General features: G+C 44.0%; 1 protein-coding gene across 2 annotated transcripts in view; it reads right to left on the reverse strand.

The window, feature by feature from the left end:
* The window catches only part of POF1B (POF1B actin binding protein), a 46,963-nt gene that overhangs the window by 11,422 nt on the left and 10,505 nt on the right, over positions 1-25,036 (reverse strand). For both annotated transcript variants that reach the window (XM_054996062.1, XM_054996060.1), the window contains exons 2-7: positions 14,447-14,527; positions 12,915-13,001; positions 9,457-9,645; positions 3,917-4,047; positions 2,982-3,009; positions 1,322-1,396 (exon numbers count right to left, since the gene is read on the reverse strand). In XM_054996062.1, coding sequence (XP_054852037.1) covers positions 1,322-1,396; positions 2,982-3,009; positions 3,917-4,047; positions 9,457-9,645; positions 12,915-13,001; positions 14,447-14,527 — 591 coding nt within the window. The remainder of the gene's footprint in view (positions 1-1,321; positions 1,397-2,981; positions 3,010-3,916; positions 4,048-9,456; positions 9,646-12,914; positions 13,002-14,446; positions 14,528-25,036) is intronic.

Raw genomic sequence — 25,036 nt, forward strand, 5'->3', positions numbered from 1 at the left:
CAATATATTCCAGTTATACCTGTGTATTCTAGTGAACTCCGTATGAACTTTAATGTAGTAATTAGGAAGTAACGTAATAAACAGCTATTCCTTTTATCTTTTGACAGCCAATTAAAAAGTTGGACAAAGGTAGACGAATGATTCTTTCATTGCTAGAATGTGCCACTAATAATCTGCTCACTTAACTTTTTGACAGCTTCTAAAGATTTAGAGTTTATCTTGCACCTACACAACCTCACACTTGGCTTTGGATAAAATGTCGCATGATTGAAAATCTGAAGAATTGGATAAATCTAAGTCCAATCATATTTTTATATTGTCACCTGTGAAAGAACTCAAAGGTGTCTTTATAGTTAGCACATGTTAATTAGTGTAAACGAGGCCACCCAGATAGGAGATTAGGATTCTGATTAAGGAAATCTCATGAAGATGATTTAGGTGATAAATATTTGTATCTGTCTTTCTGTTTATTGAAAATCCAACACATTCCACAGTAGAGTGATCTGATTTTAAATCATTCTTAGTTTTAATTGAGAAATGTTAAGATATTTACTTTTTTATTGCACACATATGTTCATCAATTATCGGTTTCATTTTAATATTTTAGTGTCTTGCTTTATTAAAAAAGATTAGAGTTTATTTCAATAAAGATTAAACTCTAAAGGAAGTCTCTGTGTGCCTTAGTGGAAAGGATTAAACAAGAAGAACTCGCACAAAAATTATTTGTACTAAGCAACATGTTCTTTAGAGATCTCTGTCTTTCGATCTTATCTGAAGCTCTCTGAGCTTTTCAGAATTTGGGATCTAAATTTCAGAACTGGATGGTTTGGAAGCTTTAATGAGGTATGGATAATCAGTCTATTACGCTACCTTGTATGCGAATGACCCAATTTTATTACCCTACTGATAAGCACTTTGGAATTTATTGTTGATTTTATATTTTGATGGCTATATGCAGGGCTTTTTTTCAGCAGGAACGCGGTGGAACCGAGTTCCGGAACCTCTTGAAAATGGTCACATGGCCGGTGGCCCTGCCCCCTGATCTCCAGACAGAGGGGAGTTGAGATTGCCCTCCGCGCCGCTACTGGCCATGTGACCATTTTCTCCGAGGGTTCCGCCACCTCTTTTCCCAGAAAAAAAGCCCTGGCTATATGCATAAAAGTAAAAATAAATTAAAATCAGACTAGAAAAATGGTATTTTCTCTCCTATGTGGATCAGAATCCAAAATCTTTCCAGACCTGTGATTTCAGCTTAAAATTAGAACGCTTTTTCACGACATAAACAAATTCACTGTTGTTCCCCACGGCCCCCCCACCCTACCTGCAAGAGGTAACGGATTTGCTGCTTGGTCGATTCTGAAAGCCCTTTAGGAATCAAACTCTCAATATCTTCTGTCTAATAAGGAAAAAGCAAGAAAGAAAATTAGCCTTGGATTGTCTCACTTTACACTCAAACACACTTTTTAAAGCAGCAAAGTATTACTTGTACCAAGCACAAAGTAACTGAAAAAACTAAAAACCCATACTTGCTGTCAAAACTAAACAAAAAAACCAGACTTGCTGCTGTTTGCGTGAATTTACCCAAGCCTTTCTCCCACCGCAGAAATCAGTGGGAAACTGGGACACTCAAAAGTACGAAATAGGTAACGAAAGGCACAATCCATCTTGTTCACTGCAAGCCAACTGCATGCAACTTATTAAAAACATGGCGACGGCTGAATCCCTCGCAAGCACAATCTCTTCAGGCTGCTGCCAGCATGGAAAAGTCACCACAAAATTACTTCTTAATCCATCATTTCTGCAGAGGAAGTGTTATGAGGACAACCCTTCCTGCCATCTCCAGCAAAACTGTTACTGTACTCCATAAGCCATCCTCTTTTCGCCATCAGCTGGGGCCTGGGAAACCATCCAACCTGCACAGTGAATCGTCCAACCTGAATAGTTCACTGTAAGTGCCCCAAGAAGTGATTAATACAACCCCTGTGGGGCAACTGTGCCAGGATTGCAGGCACAAGGCTGGCAACTTACCAAGGAGGAGCTCCCTGGTACTATAATGATGTTGCTGATGACACACTAAGGTACACATGGAAATGATGTCAGCATGTTGCCGACACTGTGCAATTTTTCCTAAATGCTAGAGTGTTCCCAGCCACAAGCTGGTATCACTTCTGGGCACACAGGGAGTGATGTCAGATTCTACCTGTCTCCTCACTTGCCATTTCCCCCCTTACTTTCCTCGTCTTGCCCAGCTGAGCAGCCATGGGGGATCCCCTGCCATCAGCTGGAACCTGGCAAGATTGTGCACATCAGGCCACACCTTCACTAGAAAACATCCCAGGATATTCTCAGATGTTTCAGAACTTGGCAATGCCCCACTGAATAAACCAAGGAAGAGACAGGCGACATCCATGTCACTGCTGCATTAGATGAACATTGTTTTTAAAAAAGATGCAGCCAGAAGTGGAAAAAATGAAGGAACCCTCCTTCTACCTAAGCCAATCCCTTCTGCCAGCAGAGATTTCCTGCAACATCTAAGTCCACGCTTTGTGATAAGCATTATATCTGCACCACGGAAACTAAATCTAAGACCCTTTGTTGGGCCGTTTCCACATGGCTTACCTTCTTCCGGAAAACAGTGTCTTCATGCGTGAATTCACGTGAGAAGACGCTGTTATCGCAGAAGACAGCGTCTTCTCACGCGATAACAGCGTCTTCCTAGCATGATTTCACGCGCGAAGATGCTGTTTTCCGGAAGATGGTAAGCCGTGTGGAAATGGCCTTGTTCTCTCGGCTTGCATTCAGCAGGCACATCTTATGGGTACATATCTCTTTACGCTTAAAACCACGCTCTGAATTTATGTTTGGGAACTTAACCAGGATTAACACAACTAGCCATAGTTAAGTGTTATGTTATGTGTCTACACTGTATCAGCGGACTCTACCCATGGCTCAAAGACACTGGAAATGTTTGATATACTTACCTGACTAAAAGAGTCAATTTCATATCTTCTGTAAGAAAAGCACAAAGCAATGTCAGCTCCACAGAATATCTCCCAATCATCTGAATTATCATCTATTTAAGTTTTTTTACATATTAAGCATTTTTCATTGTTAATCTCATTCCTTCATGCATAAACGGCATTTTTTAAAATACATTTTTATAGCTGTAAATACATTAAACAAGAGCGGACACCCATCCAACATGCACACATACAATACTCTAGTAAGGACTCCAATTTTCCGCATGAACCTGCCTTATACCAAGTTGCATTGTTGGTCTATTTAGCTCACTGTGGTATACTTCGACTGGTGGCAATTCTGTAGGGCACTGATGCTCACACATTCAACTTCTCAGCTGAATGTGTGAACTGTTGCTATGGAAAAGTTGACAATGGGTGACATCAAAATTCTGCTTGCTATGGTTCATTTGTGATGGCTCATTCACATATGCAAGTCAGCATCATGCCAAGGGTGGAAGTAAAGGTGGCTCTTTTGTTTGAGGGTAGTTGTGAATGTGGCTTTCCATGCACCTGGGAGTGAGTTCCATTGCTGTAGGGCCTCTTTTTGTGATCCATTAATTTGAGATGCTGAGGATAGACTCTGGATGCATGCAAAAGGAGGTGCTCTAAGAACTATGTTTTTTCTCCAGTTACAATTTGTTTTTGTTTTTAATAATAGACTTCCATCATGGAAATTATTGGTTGGTTTCAGCAGCGGGGACTGACTCTCTGGAATGGGGAATTCAAGATCTTTTGTTTACTGCTTTTGGTTAATGGACCACATCTTCCCAACAAACTTGTTAAATTACTCCTCGCAGAATCCAGTTGCAGAATGCCTCTCAAACCAACCAACTGGAAACTCTGCAAGAGATTCCCAAGACTCCAAGAACACCAGAAGTAGGAAGGGACATAGGTACCTTCCTCCTAGTTTCTCGACATGCTGGAGCAAACAGCTGTGTAGGTCATTGCTTTTGCGGTTCAGCTCTGCAAGGAGCTCGCCAAAGTAGCGGGAGTCCAACTGGTCATTCGCTTCTGGGACGCACATCACCTAATGGGAGATGATAATGATACTGTTAAGGCTAGGCTAAATATGCATCATATACAACTCTTGATGTTTCTCAACTAAATGTGTGAACTGTTGCCATGGAAAAGTTGACTGTGGGTGACTTGAAAGTTCTATCCGCCATGGTTCATCTGTGACGGCTGACTCATACTGAAGAACAAGATGGTAGAATCCTGAGGTCATGGACTGCACTACTGCAGGTGTGTTGGGGAGGGGTAGAAATAGTCATCATGAGTACATTTTTTAGTGCTCCCCTACACACAAAGAACCTGGCTTCAAGTGAAAAACAAACACAAAAGCAAGAGAAAGCTTAGTCCACTCTCTCACTGCTGGCTTTCTTGTAGCAGGGAGTTGTTCGGTTTGTTGATCCAAAGGCACATTCCAAAACATGATGCATTTTTCCATACAGGATATTAACCCCCCGATTCACACACGTGCCGATTTATGAACTTAGCATTGTTAGAGAGAAGTTCTGCTGATGATAAGCAAACCACAACACTTCAAAATCATTCCAACCTATTTTGTTTTAATATTTTTAAATTTTATTTACAGTCTGCCCATCTTGATGAGACTCAAGGAGGATTACAGGATAACCGCCCCCCTTCAAAAAAACACCTATATAGGCAGACAGCAAAAAGACAAGCAATGAACACTGCAATGCGACTAGGATTACAGAATGTAGAGCTCTGTTTTGAAGCTCAGAGCCCTAAATTAGGAAAACATACACATATAGAAGCATATGTGCATACACACACGCTCTCTGTTCCAAAGAGCTATACAGCATGGATGAACATAAGGTAGATCCAGTGGACCAAACACCTGCAGAGAGTGCAGGAGCTTGGTATGATCCTGCAATTATGTTTTTAAACAAGCTCGCATGTTTTAGATCTGTTAGTATCAATCAGTTATGCCATGGCTCCTAAGAGAACCCGAGATACTCTTGCTTTGTATCTAGCGGTGCTGCAAATTTCACAGTGGACATGTCTGGCAGTTGAAGTTACTACAGTCGACTGCGATCATCACACCTGAGCCAGTCATACAGTTCGGTTTGGTACCAAATGTCTCAAATACCTGCCAAGCGGCCTTTTCCAGAACAGCATATGCACAAAAACACTGCCGATCCTAACAGATCAGCAGCCATTTACGTTGCTACAGACAAACACTGAACAGTGGGCACGTTTTAAAAAAAAGTTTGGTTGTGACTGGTTTAATATCATCTGCAACTGTTTTAACAATTTAAATAGGTTTCTGCTGATTGATGCAGCGACGGAGCAAGGAGGGAGTGGAGCAGAACTCAGTTGGGCTGTGTGAGAATGTGCATGTGCAAAAAGCCAACTGTGCCTTCTTGCATTGTTAGGAACAAACATAGTGACAAAGAGTCCATCAAAAAATTGGTTCCCTTTTTGTAACTGGGGAACAGGACCTAAGCCAGATGTTCAAGCATCTCCATTTGTAACTTTTAAAGCATTTCATGCAAGACTGAAATCAGGTGGGGCACGCTACTTAGCTTCATTTGTAGAATCTCTCAGGCCTCACAAAACAAGTTCAGCCAGCTGAACGTTTTGCATTCTGATGCTGGGTAACAGGAGAAAGAGGCTCATCTCGAGTCGACTCCCCCTTTACACCACCAAATAGGCTTGGCTAAGCCACAATCCTTGCTTTCCCACGATGAGCATTTGCTTTCTTGAAAGCCCAAGGTCCCGGGGCCAAGAGTCCCAAGTATGGTTCACACAACTATGATTCAGCCTTTTCCAGGGCCTTTTTTCTGGGAAAAGAGGTGGTGGAACTCAGTGGGTTGCCAGCACAGGGGGCAACTCTTGGCAGAAGGTAGTGCCCCTGGTACCACATGCACATGTGCAAAGTGTGCGCACGCTCCAAGGACTGCACAATGACGTTGCTTTGGGTAAGCTGGAACAAGGGGGGAGTTTTTTAAAGTTTAAACTGCCCTCGGTGAAAATGGTCACATGGCTGGTGGCCCCGCCCCCTGATCTCCAGATAGAAGGGAGTTTAGATTGCCAGCCATGTGACCATTTTCAAGAGGTGCTGGAACTCCGTTCCACCGTGTTCCAGCTGAAAAAAAGCCCTGGACTTTTCTCTCTCAGGAGCTCCACCTTACTACATTTCATTCCATAATTTGCTGCTGCCAGGGCCTTGTGCTGCCAGAACTTATGTCAAAAACTGCCTGCCATTTGCTGGAAGCAAAGAAGGAGATATGGCAACTTAAGGCCTGATACCATCAGAGAAGAAACAGGGAGCAAAAGTGCTCCTGCAAGCTACAAATGTTCCAACTTCAGCAGGCACTTAAAAGTTAATTTTTTTTTAAATTAAAAAGCTGAGTCAGTCATGAACCTGTTTGTAACACCTTGAAAACCAGGCCATCTTGTTTCTTTGCAACATTTTGCCTATGACTGAGGGGGCAGCCACTGGAATTGCATCGGCATTGTTCCCTCCCAAAATCAGCTTGACGTAAGAGTACTGATATTTCAGACCAAGCCTCCATCTTACCCAGCAACCTGTTCAGCAGAGTGCCTTCTGGGAAGCCCCCAAATCGGGCAAAGAGGCAACAGCTCACCCTCCAGCCACTGTTCCCTTCCAACAAACTGAAGCTACAAGATATACTGCCTCCGAAGCTGGAGGTATCATTTAGCCATCATGACTAAGAGCTCCCATGTTCCTATTATTCCACAGAATGCGTAAAATGAACACAGAAATACAAGAAGCTGCTTTACACTGAATCAGACCCACGGACCATCAAAGTCACTTTTCTCTACTCAGACTGGCAGCTGCCAAGCGTGCCAAGTAGAGTTTTTGTTTCCCATCACCTCCTACCTGACCCTTTTAGCTGATGATGCCAGAGACTGAACCTGTGACCTTCTACATGCCGAGCAGATGCTCTGCCACTGAGCCACAGGGGACAGGTGCCCTCCCAAATGGAATTGCTCAGGGCAGCAATTATATAACAACAACAACAACAACAACAACAACAACAATGCTTCTATACCACTCTTCTAGACAGATCAGTGCCTCACCCAGAGTGGTGAACAATTTACTGTTATTATTATAACCCCACAATGTAGCTGGAGAGCTGGGGCTGAAAGGAATGGCTTACCCAAGGCCACCTGCTAAGCTCATGGCAGTAGTGGGATTTGAACTAGCAGAGTGCTGATTTGCAGCCGAACCACTTAACCACTGTGCTACAACACAGTGAATAATGTCCTAGATAATGCCTGTGAAATTTAAAGCAGTCTTTATTGTGTATTTTATTCTGTTTTGCTTGCACTGTTCTCTAACTTTGTACTTAATTTTGCATGTAATGTAATGCACCACTACATTGTTCTCCAGTCTTGTATTCCTGCTTTATTGTTGGTATTATACTGTGCTTTTAGTGTATTGTTCTCTGATTGTATTCCTTATATGAGTTAGTCTGTTCTTGCTGTGCTGTTTCCGGTTGCAATCTGCCTTGAGTCTCAGTGAGAGACGGGGACAATAAATGAAGTAAATAAATACATAAAAACAGACTCACCTCCGCAAATCTGTCTGAGAAGCTTTAAAAATCATAAGCTCATGGCTGCCACCATGTTATGTGGCAGCAAATCCTGTAAATTAATTGCTACCGCTTCACTCCAAGAGATCCTTCCTTGGGACTGTGGATTTACAAGATGGAAGGTAGAGAGAATTCTTAACGTCCTCATACAGACACAGTTCCCAGGATCTCTGAAGGAATATACTGTATGTTAACCAGTGTGAGTTTGGGTTTTTTAATGCAAGAATTTACAACAGGGATGAGGAGGGGTTCAAATTCTGGCCTTATAATACCAAGCGTGCGCGCGCGCGCGCACACACCCCAGACCAGACAGAGAGCATTTAAGGACTTGGCTTGAAACCAAGATACAATTACAGGTGCTTAAGTCCCATTGATTTCCCATGTTCAAATTCTCTTTGGCTCAGACTCCTAATACAAATTGTGTCTTACTTTTGACTTTGGAGGAATTTAGAGGTCTGTTCAACAGAGAGCCGAAGGCCCTGCCTGGGCAAAGACGCTGCCCATTTTAACCAATCTTATGAAAGCTCCATTCAGAGGGGAAAAATTTAGGAAAGACGGCAACAGAAACAGAGGGGGCTGCATCCTGTGATCCATTATTAGAAGGCACTGACCATCATGGATCCTTCGCACATTCCCATTCCTCCAGGAGTACTTTCCAAAGGAAAGTTTGTGCAAGGAATTGCTAGCCCTGCCGGTCAGGACACTGCAGTGGGCAGGGAGAAAGGGATAAAATTGCTCTTTCTGCCTCTTCTGTCAGCAGAGCTCTGTAGAGGGAAGAGGAAGAAGGAAAGATCCTGTCCCCTTCTCCTTTCTCACTGCAGTCTCCTAACCTGTCCACACAGGCCTCACAACCTGGGGAATAAATTTTCTCAAGATTGGAAAGCGCTGTTTGGGAGAATGCAAGAAGGATCCAGGATCCTTGCGTCTGTCAATCATGCAATCCAGCTCAGAAGTAGAGAGGCAGATTCTCTATAACAGGAAACCAGGAATAAACAAAGGGCAGGTGCCACAGTACTCCGACTGCAAGTTCCCAAGACCATCAACAAGCCACTGCTGATAACGGGATACTGGACTAGATGGGTCAAAATGTCATCCAAAAAGCCAATTCCTAAGCCTAGACAGGCAGAATTGTGTAACATGATTTACAGTGCCATCCTACGCAGAGTTACACCCTTCTAAGTCAACTGACCTCTGCCTTGAGTCTCAGTGAGAAAGGCAGTGTAGAAATGAAGTTGTTAATTGACTTCAGTGGGGTAACTCTGCTTTGGACGGCACTGTCAGAGAACTAGCAAAAAGGGTTTCAGGACAGCCCAAAGGAAGTGCTTCTTCACACAGGGCATAGTTAACCTGTGGAACTCACTGCCGCAGGATGTGGCTTGGAAGGCTTTAAAAGAGGAGCGGACAAATTCACGGAGGATGGGGCCAGCAATGGCTATTAGTCATGATGGATATCTACTCCCTCCAGTACTAGAGGCCTCTATGTCGGGTGTGTGCTGTAGCGAGTCATTCTACTTGTGGGCATCCTAGAGGCAGCTGTCAGCCACTGTGTGAACAAGAGCGCTGGACTAGATGGACCTTTGGCCTGATCCAGCATGGCCATTCTTATGTTGTTATGTTTTTAAGGGTAGTGTTCCATCTACTGTACTGTTTGTTACATAGATGCTTGTACAGATACGTCAACAGACTTACCTGCCCGTAACATCAGAATTCCACCTCTTTGCTGCTGTACCCCACCCAAGACATTCATATCCTCCCCAGAAGGTTAGCCCCAAGCACGCACGCCCTCCCCCACCCAAAAAACCCCCCCACCAAAGGGAAACAATGAAACATAGCGTGGGAGTTATTCATACCGGTTCACAGGTCTGAACAGTGACTTTCCTCACAGTGTGGTTGCCCCCATCGTTGACGTAAATGGGCGTTATATCGCAAGGGCCGCCCGTCTGCGTGTGCTGACACTGCTGGACAACACGTTCCACTGGCTGGCTGACTTGACACGGGTCGGCCTGCGTGTGCTGCAGGGCATAGTGGTACTGCTTCTCCTAAAGGAAATGGAGTTCGTGGGGAGTCCATGAGTTGCCCACATCGGTCACAGTATTAACCCCAGCGTACACCGGGCAACTGAAAAATATTAATACTCTGAAACAAGAACCTTTAAATGCTCCTATGCATCGATGATCATTACAAGCAAAACGTTAGAACCCTCCTCCCAAGGAGATTTGCGTCTCTCCCTCTACCGTTATCTTTCACTAGAGGGCGAAAACCTTTTTTGTTCCATTTAAGGTAAAGGTAAAGGTAGTCCCCCTGTGCAAGCACCGAGTCATTACTGACCCATGGGGGGACGTCGCATCATGATGTTTTCTTGGCAGACTTCTTGTTATGGGGTGGTTTGCCATTGCCCTCCCCAGACATCTACACTTTACCCCCAGGAAACTGGGTACTCATTTTACCGACCTCGGAAGGATGGAAGGCCGAGTCAACCTGGAGCCGGCTACCTGAACCCGGCTTCCGCCAGGATCGAACTCAGGTCATGAGCAGAGCTTGGGCTGCAGTACTGCAGCTTACCACTCCGTGCCACGGGGCTCTTTTGTTCCATTTAACATACCTCCAATAACTGTTATTGGCCTTCTCCCTGGTTTGGAGTCTTATGTGTGTTTATATATTTGTACTGAATTGTTTCTGTTGAATCATACTGTTTTTATTGAATTATTGTATATATGTTTTAAATGTTTTAATGATGAAATGTTTGAATATTTGCTGCCTTGGTGACCCTATTTGGGTAGAAAGGGGGCACAGAAATGTTTTAAATAAATAAAAAAGCATTTCTGCTAGTTCTTCAAATATACTTTGGCCCACATTGGTCCACATCTGATAGACAGACCAGAAAGCATGTCTATGGCTCCATATTTTGAACTAGTTGCAAGTAGTTTCAAATCAGTGGAGTGGAGTCGTTACAATGTAGGACTAGGCCTTGGAAGAAATGGGTTCAAATTCTCACACAACCAGGAAACTCACTAGGCAACAGTCTCTCCCTCTCCCTCTCAGCCTAGTCTACCTCACAAGGTTGTTGTAAGGATAAAATAGAAAAGCAGAGGAACCTGATTTATGCAGAAGGAGGGTGGGATTAAAAATATGGAAGACACATAGGTGGACGATTGATCCATCACAGCTTCTCTAAATAATTCTGCGTCTATAATCTTCCAAGGTGTTGACTGGAACATGGGACATGTAATTTGTCTGAAACACTATTCAGGGAGGAAAGCACAGCCAATCATGGCTCGGATGTGGCACTAGGGAAGGGTGGCTTTAATTCTCTCCCCCATGCTATTTTTCCAACCTGAAATCCTTCCCATGCCCACCTGGCTGCTTTAAGCCCCAGTATGGGGGGGAGGGGAGAGACAGGGACCTGAATTGTGTGAGCCTCCCCCTACCCCCTACCATGACTTAAAGCAGCCTAAATAGGCCTATTATCACTTGCAGAAATGACATTATCGATGACAATATCAACCTGCCCTCCTTCCCAGTTCTGAGGCCTTGCTCCAAATCACCCTCTTCCCCATGCCTGATTTTTAAGACAAATCATTTCTTCGGCATTCCAGAATGGTGACCTGAGAATTCTTTGGTAGAAGACCCTAAATCTTAGAGTTCCACAGAGTCTTGGCTGGGAGCCCATAGCACTTGGACAGGTATGAAATGGCAGTGAGTATAACCAAGCCCTTGAGGTCAGTGCTGTCCCCTTTAGGGCGTAGCTCACTCTTCAGTAATTGGAAGGCATCCTTTTTCAAAAGTACACACCGGTACTCTGCGGCGGCTGGTTCTTTGAGATCTGGACGCCAACAGACTGATCAACAGCTGGAAAATGTCCCCTGGGGTCACTTTCCAAACCAGTCTATGATAGAACATGCTGAGCCCAAGACATTCCCCTGCTCTCTTGGTTCCGGCTTTTCCAGCCTTGCTCGTCTGCACTGGATTTAATTTATTCAAAAAAGAAAGCCAGGAAACTGAGGCCATCTTGAGACCAGCTATAGGACTGGCGGGTAGATGCTGGGATTGAGTCCTTGGTTGGGTCTTTCTGGTCCCATTTGCTTTAGCACTCAGGCTCCCTGCTGACCAGCTGCAGCCTAACATGCTACTGGCAAGTGTTCTGGGAAATCCAGGCCTGGGTGGCATCAGAGCCACTTTTCAGGGGGCAAGACTGCTGCTTCAGTTGGTCCAGCGTTCGGTCCCTGCCTACCCGGAGTCTTTGCAGCTAAATGGCAAAGAAGATTCTGATGGGGACGCCAAGGTGCTGCTGCTGCTTGTGGATAATACTGCTTTAAAGGTTTGCCCTGCCTGTCCACGCCACTTGCCCATCTACTCTGTCAGCACACATTACAAAAATATCATCCCTCTCCAGTACAAGAAAACTAAGCCCATACAAAGAACTTTCTGTCATTCCGGGAAATCGAAAGTGTAAAATGACACTATCCATTCAGTCCTTTGGAAGGCAGGCTCCCGTTCACCTGTTTTGTGGACGGCGTTCATTGCAGGAACAGCACTGAGCCTTTTGTGTTCCTGAGTGTTTCTCTGCCCCTCCCCTCCTCCTCTAGCCAGAGAGGGACAGGTGCTGCCTTTGTGTACAGAGGAGAAAGAATTAATATAAAGGGGGGAGGGGAGCAATCTGGGAAACAGGCTTATTTAGGGGTTCGCATAAAAGGGTCTGAATCCAGGCTTTGGGGGTTCTTGGCAAGAACCCTGTCCAGCAGGGCCCCTTCAAGGCAACTGCAACACAGACAGAGAGGGAAGGGAAGCTGCCAGCTAATCTTCCCAGTTGCCGCTGCTTCTTGCTCACCCGTGCTGGTAAACAACTGCTAGTTTGCAGCAGCTGCCCCAGACTGCTGAGGATTTGCTCCGGCAAGTGAAGTATCAGGGGCCAGTGGCACGCACCGGCCACAGATGACTGCGCTGTGGCTACCTGGCAGGGGAGGGGAAGAAGAGGAAGGTGGTATGCACCCCAACAACAGGAGGAGGGATGGCCAAACCTAATCCTTGGGTGGGGGGGAGGTGTAACGCCAGCACTTCCTGCCCACCCAGAGACAGAGAACAAGCTCTGATCACTGCAGCTACACAACAGTGCCCCCTAAGGGCAAGATCCTGTCCAGCAATGCCAACCCTTTGAATCTGCTGAGCAATGCCGACCCTTAATGCCACCGCTACACAGCCTCTAGTACCACTTCTCATATTAGCTCACAGTCAGCCAAAAGTCCATCAAAAGAATGAAACAACCATTTTTTTTAAATTTATTTTTTTGCAAAGGAAGGAATGCTCTTACTTGTTCTGGATTTAGCAGCTCGTATTTTCTTACTGTTTTTTCAATGATCACATTATTCCCTCCTCTCAGAAGTGGAGACAGTGGCTCCTGGAAATAAAAAAAACAAATGGTTTACATGTTTAAATGGTACAACCAGGGCTTTTTTTCTGGGAAAAAAGGTGGCGGAACTCAGTGATTTGTCCTCAGAGAAAATGGTCACATGGCTGGTGGCCCCGCCCCCTGATCTCCGGACAGAGGGGAGTTTAAACTCCCCTCTGTCCGGAGATCAGGGGGCGGGGCCACCAGCCATGTGACCATTTTCAAGAGATTCTGGAACTCCGTTCCCCCGCGTTCCTCCTGAAAAAAAGCCCTGGGTACAACTATTATTTATTTACTTTGGAAAAAATAAAAAATTCATCCCACTGTGTCCAGCATTCAAGGTTGCTTACATGTTCAATTAAAAAAAGAAAACCACAAATGAAAAATCAGAATTAAAACAAGGACAACAAAAAACAAGAGGTCCAAAATGCATGATTGGCTGATGAAAATACAAGACCTACACACTGGTTAAACTAACAGCCATCCAGATTAGATTCTTTGTGGTATTGGGTTGTGTAGAGAATGGATCTCACAGCCAAGTGTAAGAAATGGAGTTCTTAATATCACAGGGTTTATATGGTTCAGCCAGACAAGATGGCCTTGTCCCTATTCTTCTTCTTATGTGTATCTTTTTATTGCATTGAATAAATTTTATTTAAAAAAAAACAATTTTGGACTATTCAGAGCTTTATAGGTCAAAACGAACTCTACTTGGAAACTGGGAGCTAGAACTCTATGTGTTAGAAAAATACGCTTGTTGCAGAAAACCCTGTTCACAACCTAGCTGCTGGGTTCTGGACTCATTGAACTTTCCAATGGCACCAACAAAAATACTTGATTCTAAGACAGCAACATTTGAGAAACAAAGGAGCAGTCCCAATCGGAATTCCAGAACAAAGCATTAAGTCAGCCAGGCTGAATATCACTAGCACCAAAGAAAAACAGCAAAAAGTAAATTCAACAGTCAAAATACTGGAGAATTTGAAACAATTATTTTGCTTTATAATAAGAACAAGTCAACTTGCAATTATCAGATACACACACCCCCAACAGGTCTGATTCCCCCTTGTGGACATGGATTGCCTGCCCTATATACAATACATGTGTGTATATACAGCCCATACACAGAGAAGGGGAAATGGAACTGAGCAATCTGTCTCCATGCCCCACTCACAACCGAGCATACTGGCCCCACCTACAACTGTTTCCTTCAGCACAGTACTTATGCGCATGTTAATGAGCATGGGTAGACTCTCTCCCAGTAATCACTGATCATGAGATTGGTGTCCACACACATACATATTTTGTTGGGCGAATGCACAGACAAGGGGTGATAGCAGTGGGGCCCGCCTGTTTGGTTCTGTTCCAATCCTATATGTGTTGCCCTGAACACCGAGGCTGTATGTACAGGAACTGTGAGACAGGTAGTTTTAACAGTGAACAAGTTTTCTTACCTGTTCAGGATTCTCTAATATAATCCTCCGGACTGTGCCCTGGGAATAAGGGGACAATTTCAAGGATGGAGACGAGGATTCCTGTTGAGGATGAGAGAAAACGAATAGTAATTATGGCTACGCACTAAGATGCAGGAACAAGGTGACCTGAACACACTGCTTTGGAATTGAAGCTTATCCGTTTCAACAGACATTACTTCCAAGTGAAGGAGATGTAGAATACAGGTTTAGAAGGATGAAACAGCCATCAGTTTATTTAAATAAGAAATAATTTGGAACCAACACTGAAAAATTCACCTTCGCAACAGAGAAATGGTTAGCCAAAGCTGTATCATGGAAACTTGGCTGTAGTTCCACCTATATAAAGCAAGAGGTGCGACCACCTGGCTACCCAACCTTATCAAAGACATACATAGCAACAGAGAGTTACAGGAGGTGGTACATTTTTGGAAAGTTTACCTGGAAATGCTCGGTGGTAGTGTTAAGTCTGGACTTTGGGATGAAAGTTGTTTTTAATGGCTTGCTTTTCATATCAATAATTTATCCTGTCATTTTTATGATTTTATTGTACTGGTTTTATTTGTGAGCTGCCTCTAGCGGTTATCTAGAGAGGCAGCACATGCATTCTCTAAATAAGTCAGTAATAAATAAATCATTTTGGGCTTCCAGCTCATGGGCTCAGCAGGGCCCCCCAAAATTAAGATGCAGTTTTGCAAGTATACTCTTTAATGTGGGGGGGGGGGGCTGTAAGACCATTAAATCCAAGGTTCTAAAATTACCTAAGTGCAAAATTCAATCAAACATTTTCCTCCTAGATCCAGAGATCTTTGCGGTAGCACACTGGACATAAAGAGAAGCTAAGATGATGGAAGGCATCTAATGGACAACAAATGCAACAATCAACATTTGTTGAACAAAGATTTTTATCCAGTGAACAAAGAGCTTTTTTCAAAGTTTTATCAAGTTTGGGGGTTTCTTCCCTCCACTCTCTTTAGACAGCTACCACAAAAGCAATCCATACCATTTTAAATTGAAAATAATAGTAATTAATTTAAATAATTGCAATTCCTGGATTTGGAAAAGGGTGCTTTTCCAAATTCATAAAATTAAATAAAAAAGAGTCCAGTAGCACCTTTAAGACTAACCGATTTTATTGTAGCATAAGCTTTCGAGAATCACGTTCTCTTCGTCAGATGCATGGAGGGCAGAAGGAAACTGGTCAAATATAGAGGAGGGGAGGGGAGGGGGGAGGAGGAGAGGGGGGATGTAAACAACTCCTTTGATATGGAGATGCAGACAGCTCCTTTTGGTGTGGGGATCAGTTTGCTTGTGTAAAGGTTCAAAGGAGTTTGCCCTATTAGTCTGTAGTAGCAAAATCAAAAAGAGTTCAGCAGCACCCCTAGACTATCCAATTCCACTGCAGCACAAGCCTTCGATAACCACAGTCCTCCCCGCCAGATGCATCTGACAAAGAGAGCTCTGGCTCTTGAAAGCTTATGCTACAATAAAATTGGTTAGTCTTAAAGGTGCTACTGGACTCTTTTTTATTTTGCTACTACAGACTAACACGGCTAACTCCTCTGGATCTATAAAATTAAATGGATGTCTTACTCAAAAAATCATCTCTAGTTATTTTCTTTTACAAATGCATAGGCTGCTTTTGTGCTTAATAAGCCTAAAAAGTAGTTTACATACTTTGAGCAAATCTATATATAAATCCAGATGCTTTTTAAAAACAGATCAGGCACTTGCAGGGAAATAAAGAGTTTGCCCTATTGAGATTATCAATGGAGTGGCTAAAAAAAAGTATCATTTCCTATCTTCATTACCTATCACCTACTCCCTGTGCAAGTGAAGGGTCTTACAGGGACAGGTAGCTGATCATGCAGCTTTGGGTGGAGCCAATTATCCCTACTGACAGGGCTCATTTCGGGGGGGGGGGGAACGCACAGGAAGCAGTTCTGGCAGTTCTCCAAAGAGATCACATGTCAGGTGGCCCCGCCCACCTGACTCTCAGCCATTTTGGGCCTGTTTCGGCCTGGATTGGGGCTGAAACAGCCTGGATTGGATTGGCGCTGGGTGGGGGAACCCTCCCCTGCCCAGCACTGACCTGATCTGGGCCATTTTGGCCCCAAACCAGGCCCAAAAGGGCCACTTCCAGTCATTTAGGGCCCCTTTTTGCCATTTTGAGCCCAATTTCGGCCCTGAACGGCCAGGATTGGGTCCAAAACAGCCAGGATAGGTGATGTCAGGAGGTGTGGCATATGCAAATGAGGTATGCTAATGAGTTATGCTAATGAGTTCCTTCCACTCTTTTTCTACGAAATGACCCCTGCCTAATGAAATGTGTTTTGGGCATTTGTTTGACAGTGGAATCAACCAAGCCGGATCACATGAAAAGTTCCAACATGGGACTCGTGCCAGAGGGATCATCACTCGCCAGAAAGGCTTTTATGGTTTGCCAAAACAACTATGGCTCAAGAATCAATTCTGTGTTTTGATTCCTTAACTTGACCCAGTTCTATGCAGGCTTCACCTGTGACGGCTGTCAACTCTGTAACACAGGAAAACCTGCCTGAATAAATTGTAGCAAAGTCAGGTACTGGAGCTAACCAGCAGTCTCTTATCAGTGGTACAGATTGTAAATCAGAGTGCTGTTTCATCTATTAGATTTGCGAAGAAAGAATCTAGTCAAAGAAGAAGACAACTGAAGACAGATCACAGACAGTATGATTTGTCTGAGATTGAGTATACCCACTGGTTTCAAATTATGCACATTATCTCTTCCAATCTATGTGATGTCAAAAGGCTTAATCTTGTTTGGATAGCGCTTGGCATTTTGCTTGCTGAGCACAGTGGCCGAAATCCATTTTACCAGCAAGTATCTTTTAAAAACTAGCAAGAGTGTTGTATACATTTTCATGAAAGGGTCATTCCTTTATTAGGTAACAACAATTCCACAGTGGGTCAACAGATCTTACACTCTGAATTACTGCATCTTTTTCTTGCTGTGTGAGAAGTCCTGTGCAATCTTTCTAAACTGCCTCCCATAACACACGAGTCAGAACACAAATTCTGAGAAGAGAATATAACTAAATGCCAATTATTATAAAGTGGGAAATTATGAATACTGCTGGTGACTTGGCACACAGCTAGACAGATGCCTCCGCCTCTCTTACTGCCAGTTTTTCACGTTCTGATGCTCACAGTTTGCGTTGACAGAAATAATCTACACAAAACACACAGGGCAATTTAGAAACAGATTTTAAAAATCACTAGATAAATATTCGTATGCATTGCCAAAGGCTTCTTCCGCTGAAGGGAAAAATTCCAGCTGCTCTGCTAGAGAATGCAAACCTATCACCTCACCTCAATATCCTGACAAGCTACTACTAGGCAAAGTACAATCCCGAACCAATGGTCTGATTTATACCAAATATCTTCAGACTTATTCAGAGTATTTTAGATCAGCTTTATTTGAGGTTTGTTTCGCCTTATTAACCTGTCCGGTCCCTCTCTTGCTGTCATCTACAGTAACATTAAATCATAAACTCCCTTGCTTTCATTATGATGCATGCTAGTAGTGTTATACATCTGCAATCACTGCAAAGACTATTTCTGTGGTGGTTTTACCCCAGGATAAGCAGACAACAGCACATATGGACCAAAATCTGACCCACGAGCGTCACCAATTGAACTGCCACTCTCTCAAAAGCGCTTCTGAGCACTGTTGGCCAGCCAACTTTCTGATCACATTACAGAAATGCACAGGCTGCCTGCTCACAGCACAACTCTGAAACTTTCAGACTCAGCTGGCAATAAGTAGGTAGGTGGAAGCACAGCAATAGAGAAAGAAAATCAAACATGGCTTCTTCACCCCCAGTACTGTGTTCTAAACTGTCCCGCGGGCTAAAATAATTGCCGGCCACTATTTTATATTCAAAAGTATTAGGTGAAAATGAGAATTTTCACAAGGCAATTTATCTTCTGAAAATCCTTACATACTTGCCTGAACAGCACTCTGCAGCCGCGGGCGCCTCGGAAATGCATGCTTCTAAGTTCCACAGCTTAGGTGGAGTAAGTTACAGAATTATTGAACTGGTCTCTTATCAACCCACAAGCTCATATTGGTTGCAGAGAATGAAAGAAGATATTAAAGTAGAATCCACTCTAATCTTCAGGATTTTATAAGGACAGGTTTCAAATCCTATAGAGAATGCATAAGGAAAAGCCCTGCGGGATGTTTCTCTTAATGAGGACACATTTTGGTTTTCAAAGAACAACGGCTCCAGTCTTGCCAAATGAGAATCCAAGAGCCACTTCACGTAAAGGGCCAAGTTCCACATTTAATTTAATTGGCACGTCTGTAAAGATGCTTATTGGCAAAAGTCTGTAAATGAAAATTATGAGCAACATAAGCCTGGTTCAGACATGTAGATGGGAATGAGACTGGAGAATGCTGAGGTGGCAGAGTAAACTCTCATTTCAGACGGCAGGTAGAGAGTGATGAGTTATTCCCTGTGTTAAAAAGTCCCTGTGTAAAGAAAACCAGTACAGCAAGCGAAGAGAAGGGGTGGTAGGGTCTTTCTCCCAGCTATGCTACTTGCTATTTCCGTAGAGGAACGTTGTTGTTTTTTAGCACATTTGAACATTCCAAACTGGAATCCAACACCTGCAATCTGCATGTGATTCCATCGCCTCAGGGACCCGCGTCCTCATTACCACCTCATGATCCTTCATGTGTGAACCAGATCTTAGAGAAAGTTAGGACCAAACCAGACATGATGTGGGTCGCCATATTTATTTATTTATGTCATCATAACATAAGAAGAGCACTGCTGGATCACACCAGGGGTCCATTTACTTCATCATCCTGTCTCCACAGTGTCCCACCCTTCTCCTGATGTTGGTTCCTCCACCGTTATTTAGAGGTTTACTGCCTCTGGAAGGAGAGGTTCCCTTTAGTTGTTTTGAGGGAGCTCACAAATCAGTCCAATCCTCTTTTAAAGCCATCTATATTAGTGGCTGCTCCATTCGCACACAAACCGAAGAAGGGGGGAGTCCATTTTTGCCAAACTAAAAGTGAGCTTGGCTAAGAAGTGCTTCAGATGAAGAAACGTAGGGGGGGCGGGTTCCAACTCTGATCACCTCAGCACACACACCCCTTTACCCCCTGTGGGCTTTGCCACTTCAAGCAAGGAGGAACTAGCCTAGTCTTTTTCATCCTGAGAGTTAGCTGTTTTATAGTGCAGTCTGAGTTACACCCTTCTAAGTCCATTGAAGTCAATGGGCTTAGGGCGCAACTCTGCTTAGGATTCCACTGTTAGTTTTTTTGAGAGCCAAAGCCCACTTCATCAGATGCATGGAGATGCGCGCTTTGTAGCTTTGGGTATCATCTATCTATATACAACGGAACTTATTGCTTAAGGCATCTGCCAACATGGGCTCGACCTCACAAAAACTAACGCACAATAAATGTCTCAGCCTTTACAGTGTCACAAGGCTTTTTTGTCACCTTTCCCCCCCCGACATTCTAGCTGTTTATGTGCAGACAACTTATGACACTGAGGGAAAACTGAACATACAGAGTAAGGGGTGGTGGCTGAACCCAGGACACAAAGATTATGACAGGAAATGTGTTTAGCTAATTTGATGCATTTATGTTTTTATTTCTCTTTGCCTTTGTGTTTTGCCTGAGTAAACAGATTCCCCAATTAGGACTGAACTCTTTCCAGATTTCATCAATGTTTTCTCCTTTTGCCTGTAAACAAACTTTTTTCCTTTATATGGATAAGGTGTTGCTACCTTTGTTTGAGAACTGAAGCCCGCCCCCCCAGCCACACCTTGCTCAAGATCACTACCTCAGGGAGGGGGAAAGGAGCTACTTTTCCTTTGGAGGTTTCTCTCTTTTTCACAGTGCCTCAGACACTAGAAAGTGACTGACTGCCAAAGTCGTGAATGTCTGAAGAAGTCAACTCTGACTCAAGAAACTTCATATGCTGCAATCAATTTTGTTAGACTTTAAAGCGCCACTGGACGTCTGTCTTACTGAGCAGTGACACCCAGCTCCAAATACTTGCTGCCAGTGGCAGCCAAAGCCTCTTCCTCTTCCTATCTGGGGGCTTTCCTGGCCCCTGTTAAATGCTGAACACACACGCTGATAGGAAAAAGACAGAGAGCCCGCCTGGCACACCTATGTACTGTCTGGTGCTCCCACTTGGACTACATCTCTGGCTCTCAATTTGGGAGGCTAACATCCCAGCCCCTTCATTTTCATCTGTTTCCTGACTGTGGAGGGCCACCAATTCACAGGCAAGCTACGTCACACCACCAGCCAGTCCTCCATACAGAGTTCCACACGAGCAAATGCATACTTCGTAGAAATTTAAGAGCTGTTTATCCAGGAAGCATAAAGACAGAGAAACTAAGGAAAGTTTCCTCAGAGAAACTAAGGAAAGGGACAGGTGACATTGGGAAGGAACGGAGAGGCTGAAGTAACTGTGAGATAAATAAAGCTACTCTTCTGCAGTAAATGACACTCCTGGTAAATGATGGATGAAAAATAAGCTTGTATCTTAAAAAGGAGAAGGTATTTTCATATTGGGACTGAGGGCAAGCAGTATGAACCGGCTGCTGCCCTGGGGGCTCAAAGTGAAAGCCCACCCCTGTTCACATTCCAGACTCCTTTGAGGCAAGCAGAAGAATGAGAGCCAAGCTACAAGTGACGCCGACACTGGTTGGACACTTGTCAGCTTCCCTCAAGTTTTGATGGGAAATGTAGGCATCCTGGTCTTGCAGCTGTAATGAAGAACCAAGCTGTAAAACCAGGATGCCTACATTTCCCATCAAAACTTGAGGGAAGCTGACAAGTGTCCAACCTGTGTAAGGCGTCACTTGTAGCTTGGCTCTCAGATGGCAGCATGAGCTGTATCATTCACATTGCTAGTGCAGAGAGTTTACACGAGTTCCCTCATGTAAAAAAAACTCTGTAATTTTTTTAAAAATAAGCATCTTAAAAGATTCTTTAAAAATCCTAGTCTAGCCTATTGTATCTTAGACTAATTTCCCACTTACAGAGATTATTCATGTGAGGGAACTTTAAAAGTTTCCTTCCCTGCAGTCTGGGGCTGTACAGTCCATTCTGCAGCACAGTGCTCCCCTCACCCCCCACCCCTCCAACCTGCCAAACCATCTGTGATTAGAGAGACTACAACTGCTTATTTTCCAGTATGGCATGCAAATCTGGTTCCCTATTCATACATCACATGGTTGAATTACACTTGCTATGGTTACTGTGATTGTCTGAATGCAGGCCAGTTCACAACCACGATTAGCTAGAGTTTGTCAAACCAGAATTTGAAACCAGAGTCTTAAGTTGGCTTCTTGACAGTTTTGTATGCTGTACAATGACACCCTCCCTGGTTAAATCAGGATTTGTCAAAACAAACCACAATTTAAGCTACTATCGAGCTCTGTTCTTATGTTACAGTGAACACATGTACAGCTTGAACACATGTACATGCGTATACCTGTTTGTAAGACAGAGCTAACATGCATTCTCTTTATGAATTAAACCAGGGATCAGCTCCTGGACAAATGTGGGGTTTCAATCACACATTCAGCTGTACACGCATTCAGTGTAATTACTCAACACACATATAAAGGAAAAAAATGTGTACACTGTATACTGTTTGTACATGCATTCTGTCTGAACTGAGCCACAGTACATTTCTACTATCCCAAAACTTGCTATTAGCTAGAAGATTAAAAAAAAAAAGACCTGGTGCTAAAGCTAGATGGTCAGTTCTCTTCTAACCAAATGGGCATAGATTTGGTGGGAATATTTCAAAAACAGGCACAAATTCAGAATCACCTGGAAATTTCACCTACGTGCCTTGGAAAAAAGATGGGTACAGATGTCAATTTTAGCGTTAGTTTTAAGGAGATAGATGGAGGCATGAACAATGGAAGCAACACTGTACCAACCATGGCTTGTTTAAAAATAAAATCCTAGGTGTGTATTTAAGACCTCAGGAGGAGCCATCCTCAGTGTACTTCCACTGTCAGAGATGCAGCACGCAAGCTACACAGGTCACAGATTTTTTAGAGATCCCATGACAGCAAATTCAGTTCTCACAGGGGCCTGCTCTGTCCTATCCCCCTTGGTTTTTATACAGTTGGCAGCTTTGTTTCAGAGGAATTTGGGACAAACTAGGTTTGTGACTTTGCTACAGCCGTTTTTTCTTTTCCTTTCAGTTTCCTTCCATTTTGGGTTTGCTGGTACGGCCCATCTGTTTTTCATTCTACGGAGTTAGTTGTTAGTGTTTTTAGCCTGCCAAGTTAATTTGATGTTTCGACTGTTAGCTACCTTGCAAGTCTAAACAGGCCAAAAAAGCAAAATTTTCTATTTCAGTAAATGCATGAAGCAGACAGTTAAGTAAGAGCAAATCTTTGCATGATAGCAAAATGCATCAATTTGCCTCCTCAATAATATGCATAAAAATATGAAAAGAGGCAAAAAGGACCCTGTACTGCTATGATCTGCTGGATGGAGTGACTATCTTGGACCTGTATCTTTCCCCCTTGAAGTAATGGAGGAAAAAGCACCACCTGTCACTTTCTGCCAACTGTGTAGCTCTTACAATGATGTCCTAAGTAGAGTTACACCCTTCTAAGCCCATTGATTTCAACAGGCTCAAAATCAAAAGGATGGCACAATCTCTCACTTAAGAGCCCTGCCAGGAAAAACACAGACCAACCCCAGGACTCAAAGCTCACACTGTTTCCCATGTCCTTTTCTTTAAGTGCTATATTTGTTCTTCTGAAATTATGAATGCAACTTTAATCATTACAAACTGTATTCTGATGAGATTTTCTGCTAAGCCAACAAGAGATAGCTTCTGTAAATACAGTAGCTACTTGCAGATACTTGCAATCTGTTTCCAGTACTTCAGCCTTAAAAAAAAAATCCTCGCACGATCTCATATTAGAAGTCCAAAAGCCATTTTAGGCTAATACATTGGAAAGCAAATTTTGCTTCAGATGACTGCTTCACACATTACACAGCAAGCGGAAAAGCTGTAGGCAATATGGGATCCATGACACAGTACTTCCATAAAACATGTGTTCGCAACCCTAATCACACCAATCTTATCTGTATTTCTTATGAATGAATTTTCCTTACCACCAGGGCTTTTTTTCTGGGAAAAGAGGTGGTGGAACTCAGTGGTGGAACTCAGGACCACACAATGACGTCACTTTGGGTTAGCTGGAACAATGGGGGAGTTTTTTAAAGTTTAAATCGCCCTCGGCGAAAATGGTCACATTGCCAGCGGCCCTGTCCCCTGATCTCCAGACAGAGGGGAGTTTAGATTGCCCTCCGTGCCACTCCAGCAGCGCGGAGGGCAATCTCAACTCCCCTCTGTCTGGAGATCAGGGGGTGGGGCCACCAGCCATGTGACCATTTTCAAGAGGTGCCAGAACTCGTTCCACCAGGTTCCCGCTGAAAAAAAAGCCCTGCTTTCCACTCTGGGGCCATCCCTAAAGGAAGGTAGGACCTGGTACAAGATTTTCCTATTTCTCCCAAGCCTTGCAAGGTCTTTTGACTGGTATCATGTGAGTATTTTTAAAATGGCTTGTTTTGGCCATTTTGGGGCCCGGATTGGCCCCAGCAACCCATTCCAGGATGTTTCAGCCCTGATCTGGGCCATTTCTGGACTGTTTGGCCATTTTGGGCACAAAACACCCTGGATCGGGCCCTAAACGGCCAGTTTAGGGAGTGCTGGGTGGGGGAGTGCTTTCCCGTGTAGCAACAGCCTGTTGCAGGCTGATCTGGGCTGTTTTGGGCCTGAAATGGCTGGGATCTGGCCACTGCTGGGCAGGGGAGTGCTCCCCTGTGGTGGAGCTGCCCATTCCATGCCGATTCAGACCCAATCTGGGCCAAATTTAGCCTTATCCAGGCCAAATCAGATCCCCCCTCCTATGGAGCACAGGAGCGCTCCCAGGGCGGCCATGGCCTGTGTGATGACGTTACTTCCCGAAAATGACGTCATCGTGCAGTCCCGGGAGCGTGTGTGCACATGTATTGAGAGGCACACCACCTCCTCCCGGGAGTTGTCCTGGATGAGAGTTCCCCCACCCCTTTTCCCCAGAAAAAAGACCCGCTTGCAAGACTTCCTTCCAAGGCACAGCGGATTGCCAACAGCCACTGATAGTCACCTGAACAGTGGGCCCTACCGCCCAGGTGATTGGCAGCTTCTTCCAAGATGTGTGAACGCCCACCAAATGCAAGAATGGGGCAGTCACCTTGAGACCTCAGAACATAACCACAGCCTTTTATACAGAGGGAGGTGGGCTAGTTAAGACCCACTTCTGGTTTAAAGCGTGCTGCCTATCAATTCGGTCTTGACACTTCAGGCATATATAAATTGTCTAACATTTACTGGCATCAAGCGAGCAGAAGCAGCAAGATTCATGATGACCTTTACTTCCTCTGCAATAAGATCACATTCATCTCCAATTTTTGAAATGTCAAAAAATGTCCAACTCTGGTATTTTTTAGCTCCAGTAACAAAAGCTAACAAGATGTAT

Source organism: Eublepharis macularius, chromosome 13 (genome assembly GCF_028583425.1).
Source record: "Eublepharis macularius isolate TG4126 chromosome 13, MPM_Emac_v1.0, whole genome shotgun sequence".
Classification (NCBI taxonomy): Eukaryota; Metazoa; Chordata; class Lepidosauria; order Squamata; family Eublepharidae; genus Eublepharis; species Eublepharis macularius.